The sequence below is a fragment of the Pollachius pollachius genome (genome assembly GCF_949987615.1).
Source record: "Pollachius pollachius genome assembly, chromosome: 7".
NCBI lineage: Eukaryota > Metazoa > Chordata > Actinopteri > Gadiformes > Gadidae > Pollachius > Pollachius pollachius.
Window position 1 is genome coordinate 23,926,773 of NC_136940.1, and position 7,500 is coordinate 23,934,272.

Here is a 7,500-nt window from a genome sequence, read left to right on the forward strand (position 1 = left end):
GTGTGTGTGTGTTACGGTGTGTGTATGTGTGTGTGTTTGTGTTACGGTGTGTGTGAGTGTGTGTGTGTTTGTATGTTTGTGTGTTTTTACATGTGTGTGTATGTGTTTTGAGGTTTGTTTATGTGTGTGTATGTGTGTGTGTGTTGAGGTTTGTGTGTGTGTGTTTTTACATGTGTGTGTATGTGTTTTGAGGTTTGTTCATGTGTGTGTATGTGTGTGTGTGTTGAGGTTTGTGTGTGTGTGTTTGTCTGTGTGTGTGTGTGTGTGTGTGTGTGTGTGTGTGTGTTTGTCTGTGTATGTGTGTGTGTGTGTGTGTGTGTGTGCGTGTGTGTGTGTGTGTGTGTTTGAAGTGTACAGTACACATGTGTGGGGTGTGTTTGTGTTTCTGGGTTTGTGTGTGTGTGTGTGTGTTAGGGTAGGGATTGTCGACCTTAAACATGTCTTTGTTTGGGAGAGTTATTTCATTTCCTGTGGTGGGGCTGGTTGCACTTGAAACGCTGCCACTGTCACACCGACCAGAGGTCCCCAGGAGGAGAGGGCTTTGAGAGGCAGCAGAGCTGGGAGGCAGTCGGCCTGTATGGACCTGGGGGGGGGGGGGGGGGGGGGGGGCACGGAATGACTCACCCTTCTTGGCTCAGTGAACTCACTGTAAATATGCAAATGTAATCTACTTTTTGGTCCAACACATCATACACACATGAGCAAATTAACATTAGCAAAATGTGTTATTTTCTCTTTCTGCACACCGGCCGGCATACACACATAGCATGCACTTAGATGGACATATACACATACACGTAGTACACACACACACACACACACACACACACACACACACTCACACATACACATGACATTTGTTTTTATTTTCGCTTTCTACATACACACGCATACACACACACACACACACACACATACACAAACAAACACACACACGCACACACACACACACACACACACACACACACACTCAGTTCTTCTGGCCCACTTCTCATATGGGACAGTTGTTCGGTCTCAGATGGGAAATGGGCATTTGTTCACGATTTACAGGAGCATCAAATTGGTATTTTAACACATGGTAACACGCACACACAAATACACACACACACACACACACACACACACACACCGCACACACACCACACACACCACACACACACAACACACCACACACACACACACACACACACACACATACACACACACACACACACACACCACACACACACACACACACACCACACACACAGGCACACACACCACACACACCACACACACACCACACACACCACACACACACAACACACCACACACATACTCACACACACACTCACACACAGACACACACTCACACACAGTAGCAGTGGGGCCTGGCAAACGGCCGGAACAGCCAGCGGGGCCAGAGGGAAGGCTGTTTAAGCTCCTGACCGCTGCCGCTCTTCTGTAGCTCCGACCTAATGAGATTTGATACACAGCCTCCTCGAGTCAGAGCAAAACAGAGGGCCACAGGAGGGCAGTCCATTTTTTGTCATTTCTTCTAACAGCAGCTTATAATACTTCTAATGTATGCTGTTTAACGTATTATGTTCTGTAATGCATGTTTTGTAATGCGGTTGTGTAATTCAATTTCGTTATTAATTGTATTATAGTTGTGTTTGCATATTTGCCTTAATCACAGTTACAGTCTCAAAGGGATTAACAGGCCATACATTCGTGACACCCCCCCCCGACCCTAGCCCCCAGAGGGCAACAAAAACTCACTTAATAAGCAAGAGTGATCTCTCCTTCCAGGGATAATCAGGAGTGCAAAGGGTGCCATAACAGACATGCACGCATGCAAACGTGCAAACAGGCAAAACATTGACGGGAACACTGTGTGTGTCAGACTAGCCTCCCTCTCTCTCTTGAGTCCTCCTCTCCCCAAACACCTTCTGCCCTCGCCCGTTCTCCTGACTCCCTCCTCCCCTCTGGCGGGCAGATCTTCCACATGACCTACGACCTGGCCAGCGCGGTGATGCGGATCTTCAACCTGATCGGAATGATGCTGCTGCTGTGCCACTGGGACGGCTGCCTCCAGTTCCTGGTGCCCATGCTGCAGGACTTCCCCTCCGACTGCTGGGTGTCCCTCAACAAGATGGTGGTGAGCGGCCACCAGCGTATGCTGGTGTGTGTGTGTGTGTGTGTCTGTGTGTGTGTGTGTGTGTGTGTGTGTGTGTGTGTGTGTGTGTGTGTGTGTGTTTTTGTCTCTGTGTGTGTGTATGTGTGTGCGTGTGTGTGTGTGTGTCTGTCTGTGTGTGTGTGTGTTTTTGTCTGTGTGTGTATGTGTGTACGTGTGTGTGTGTGTGTGTGTGTGTGTGTGTGTGTGTGTGTCTGAGAGAGAGGGTGTGAGTCAGTCCTGGTTCATAAACAGCAATGTTTTTCGTAGCTTTGTCAGATGTGCTTAAAGTAGTGTTTGTGTGTATGTGTGTGTCTGTGTGTGTTTCTGTGTTTATATCTAGCTCAACTGATAGAGCAAGGCATTAACACTGCCTGGGTTAGGGGGTTTGAATCCCACTGCTAAAAATGTATGCATTCAGTTCAAGTTTTTATTTATTTTTCTTAGGATAAAAATTGAAAATAGGTGTTGTGTGCGTATCTGTATGTGGTGTGTGTGGAGCCAAGAGTCACGTGGATTTCATCTATTTTAATACATATAAATTGGTGTATCTATGTAGCACAAAGTGTTTATCTGGCAATAAGCTTGCAGAACACGAGGCTCTTGCACCTCAACGCCCTGAATAGCACTTAGCTCACACTTCCCTCAGTCCCCATCTACCACCTAGCTTCTTCCTAAAATCCTTCCCCACTTTCTCTCTCTCTCTCTAGCGCTCTCGCTCTCTCTGTCTCTCTCTCTTTCACACACACACACACACACACACACACACACAACACAATCGTACACAAATGTCTGTAAACAGAAAGCACAAACGTAGGAGGACGCAGACACACATGCACACACAAGCATCTGCGTGATACCTCCATATTGCCGGTGCTGGGACTGCTAGGCACTCTACTGTCCCGTCGTCACAGACCACAGAACCCAGAGTCTGCTGCATGGGTCTTATCACCAACTTCTGGCAAGGGGCCGTCTCTAGGTGAATAAGGCCCATATAAACCCGTTTTGAGAAGCTCACCATCAACAAATGCACTCAGCAGAGAAAGCATTTCCCCCCCTTTCAGTTTAATGAAACACTTATTTTGTTTTTAGTTGGGTGAGTCTTTAGGGAGTGAGATAGGAAGGTACGGGAGAAAGAGTTGAGGACATGCAGCAAAAAGTCCACAGGCCGGAATCGAACCCTGTAATGAAACACTTCTACCCGGATTGAACTCTCTTCGTTCCCTCCCTGCGTTCCCTCCGGTCGTCCTCTCCTCCCTCCTCCCTCCGTCCCTCCCCTCCTGTGTGTTACACAGCGTGTCGTAGTATCGAGTGGCTGGATGCCGTAGAACCCTTGCTCAGGGATGGGCTGTGGCGGCTGGCTCTCGTCTCTACGGACGTTCTCTAAAGCAGAGAGCCAGCGTTAAAGGATCCCACCCTGGTGACACCGGAGATCCCACCCAGGGCTGCCCCCTGACCACAGGCTGCAGCGGCTGCTCTGTCTGCTCTGTCGGAGGGGCCGAACATCCAGTCAGAACCGCTGCCGGTCGACATTATCTGGGCCCGCCGCCCCACCACAGAGAGAGAGAGAGGAAAGTGATATGGTTTGCCTCTTAGCGCACACTCTTTGCGCACACGCTTATGTCCCCCCATAGGTTTGTGTGTGTGTGCTTGCGTTTGTGCTTGCGTGTGCAGGTGTGTGTGTGTGTGTGTGCGCTTGCGTGTCTGTGAGTGTGTGTGTGCGGGTGCATGTTTGTGTGCATGTTTTCGTGCATTGCAAGGGTGCGTGAGCGTGTGTGTCTGCATCCTAGTGCATTTGTGTGTTCCTGCGCTTGTGCTCAACAAAGCCTCTTATCGTTTTCAAAAGAGCCAAGTTAGAGGTATCAAAATGCCCGTCAGCTCTCGACGTTGTGACCTTTGCTGTTGAATCACCGAGGAGACACTTTAATCCAACGCGACCCAGTGATTACGGAGTCAGGTAGTTAACAAGGAGGCAGGGCCACCTCTCTGGAGGATGCTTACATGTAGTCTTAAAATACTTTAACAAAATGAAACAAAGAGCACAATGGAAGGCGCTTTTATTAGAATCCACCTGCCATTAACGATGAATGCCGTTTCCTGCCCAAAAAAGACAACAGAGTCAAGGGCATCGGACAGGAGACAGTGAGGTTCCAAAGAATGAACACAGAGACAAAAATAAATTGTCCTTATCTGGCTGTAGTGTGCGTAAGTCATCATTGTTTTATGGTCGATATTTATTACATTATTGATTACATCCAGAGAGTCGCCACACTGCAGTATCTTAAAGTAGAACTGCTCGATGTTAATGTGTCTCGGAGTCTTTGCCTCTTGGAGTCTTTCCCATCATAGTGTCGGGATCATATCCGTAGACATACATGGACCATTTGAGCCCTCCAACTTGGCCGAGAAGTAGATAAGAGTAGATAAATAGATAGATACCTTATTCATTCCCTTGGGGAAATTCAGGTGTCCAGCAGCTCACGAATACAATCAACAGAAGGTACAGTTGACAAACAACAAAATGGAAACAAACAGTGAAAGTCAATCAAATAGGTCAATAAAAAGATAGCAATACTGCACACAATTGAATTTATATAATAACATAATTGAAATAGAAGCGGAAACCATATGTACATAGCCTGAAACTGAAGACATTTTGTCAAGACTTTTTTTACAGGCGACATATGATTCATCGACCAGTGACTTCAGGTTTGATTGCCATTTGCGTCTCAATCAGGCCGCTTTCCATATCCATCCTTCACAGCACTCGTCTATCAGACCACAACTTATAAACATTGAAGTGTGCGTCAGTGCAAATGTTGGTGTGGAACCACATTGTATCCCTCTGTGAATCAGAAATAAAAATCATTGTCAAAGCCCACAGACGCTGGCAGCTGTGCATGTTTGTAAGACCTTAAGTCGGACGCCAATGGAAATACACATTGTCATGTTTCCAATGGTCGGCGATTGATTGTCAGGGTTTTAGAGGTCAGCTTGGAGTCTTTCTCTAAGCCGGACCACTTATATAACTTCTAACTCCTCTTACATACCGCATTTAATTCATTGGTATTATTTACTGTAGGTCAACATTTACGAAGGTCAATTAGAATTTAAGCTGGCATTCTCTCGCCATCTCTTTCGACCTCACTTGATCTGCGTGCCCTGTGTGTTAGCCGGTAAGGGGTTAGAGGGGATGTCATCAGACACACTGCACTGGCAGTAATCATCCCCTCCAAGGTTCCAGGCCAGAGAGTTGTAATAATGATGCAGGATTCACAATTGCATTTTTCCTGTAATGCCTACGCATCTGCTTTCACCCGCACACACACACACACACACACACACACACACACACACACACACACACACACACACACACATGCGTGGGCACATGCACACACACATGCGTTGCCACACACACTCACACACACACACACACACGCACACACACACACACACACACACACACACACACACACACACACATGCGTGGGCACATGCACACACACATGCGTTGCCACACACATTCACACACACACACACACACACACACACACACACACACACACACACACATGCGTGGGCACATGCACACACACATGCGTTGCCACACACACTCACACACACACACACACACACACACACACACACACACACACACACACACACACACAGGGATAACCAGTGCTGCAGGACCACCCCCCCCGGCTAATAGGGATATCCGACATTTATTTAATTAGCGCAGCTATCTGGCTGGCAGGCTCGCCTGTCACATCGCATGAGGCTAATGGACACTTCTGCTGTCGTGTGTGACTCAAGTGCGTGCATGGCGGCTGGGAGGGGATCCTATGATGGAGAGCCCCGTCCATTATCAACAACAACGACAACAACACACAGTGTGTACAGTAAAGTACACACAGGCTGCCATGTAAGATAAGCACTTTCATCTATTTTTCAGGCCGATGAAGAGAGCATCAGTGATGCTCACTCCAGTGTGAGACAGCTGTTTTTTTCTAAACCCAATTTACAAGTATGTGGTGTGTGTGTGTTTGTGTATGTTTATGTGCATTATTTATGCTATTTATTTTGTGCTTATTTAGGTTCTTGCCATATGGATGCACTCATGCACACTACAAACAAAAGGAGACACGGGTAGGCCCATTCTCTGACCCATTGTGTTAAGCCCTTACAGTATTCGTTGGACTAAAGCATTTCCCTACGTTCCAATAACACATAATACAGTTGTAAATGTAAGACCACTATGTCCCACACACACACACACACACACACACACACACACACACACACACACACACACACACACACACACACACACACACACATATACACACACATAAATCCACACACAGGAAAAGTATATGCATTCCGGTAGCATTCAGGCGCCATGCTCATAATCCATGTCTATAATTGAATATATAATTACGCCAACATGCATAATAAATGGACCACGCTGCATGAGCAGAGTCATCCATAAATTAATTATGTACGCTCAACCCGGTCCTTATCCACAGTCATTTATGATAAACGACAACACATACAATCAACGCCACAACTAATTTCATTCGCTCTTATTTCTTGTGTTTCGATGGGTTGTACTCCAGCAACACATAAAAACAGGTGGGTCTGTGTTTTACCACCCTCACTACATTCCCTGACATTGTATTTGTTATACAGACGGTCGTTTATGGCTTCTGTTCAAAATGAGAGCACACGCCGGGCAAAAAACCCTTGTTACAGCAGCAGGGATTTACTGTTTACACAGACTTAGATATTGACATTGCCTTGCTTGTCTGAACACAGTCACAAAGTATAAACATAACTATTGTCCCTGTGTGTGGTTATGACTGGAGCTCGGGAACACAGACACCAGGTCACGTCCATACAGAGTGAGGAGTTCTGCAAAACCTGGATCACGACTTCATGTGGTTGATCTATCAAGGGCCTTTTCTCTCAAGTCTTTCAAATGGAACGTTTCTTTCTCAAGAAGACAGGTATACTGTTGCCTGGACCTCAGCGTAAGCTTCACGCTAGCGCTTAGCGCTGCAGGGACCAGGGTGGGAGAGGGGTGAGAGGGATGGAGTGGGTTGGTCCAACATTAGTCCGATGAATCAATGGACCCTCATCGACTCTAACTCATGGAGAGCTGGATGAATGACTTGTGCTGGGCTGAATGATGGATTGTGGTGGATGGTGATTTGGCTGATCAATTGGCGGATGGAGGGGAGAAAACACAGGTGGAAAGATTATTCACAGACATCCAAAGAGCGGGAAGGGAGGGGAGGCGATTGTATTGAGAAGCTCAGGTCAGGCCTCTTTCACTTTGT

General features: G+C 47.0%; 1 protein-coding gene across 1 annotated transcript in view; it reads left to right on the forward strand.

Annotated features, from left to right (window-relative positions):
• Window positions 1–7,500, forward strand: part of hcn2b (hyperpolarization activated cyclic nucleotide-gated potassium channel 2b) — a gene marked incomplete at both ends in the record, with an annotated part of 34,474 nt that overhangs the window by 7,863 nt on the left and 19,111 nt on the right. Inside the window, 1 exon segment of the mRNA XM_079740100.1 lies at window positions 1,979–2,140. Within this exon segment, the coding sequence (XP_079596226.1) occupies window positions 1,979–2,140 (162 nt within the window).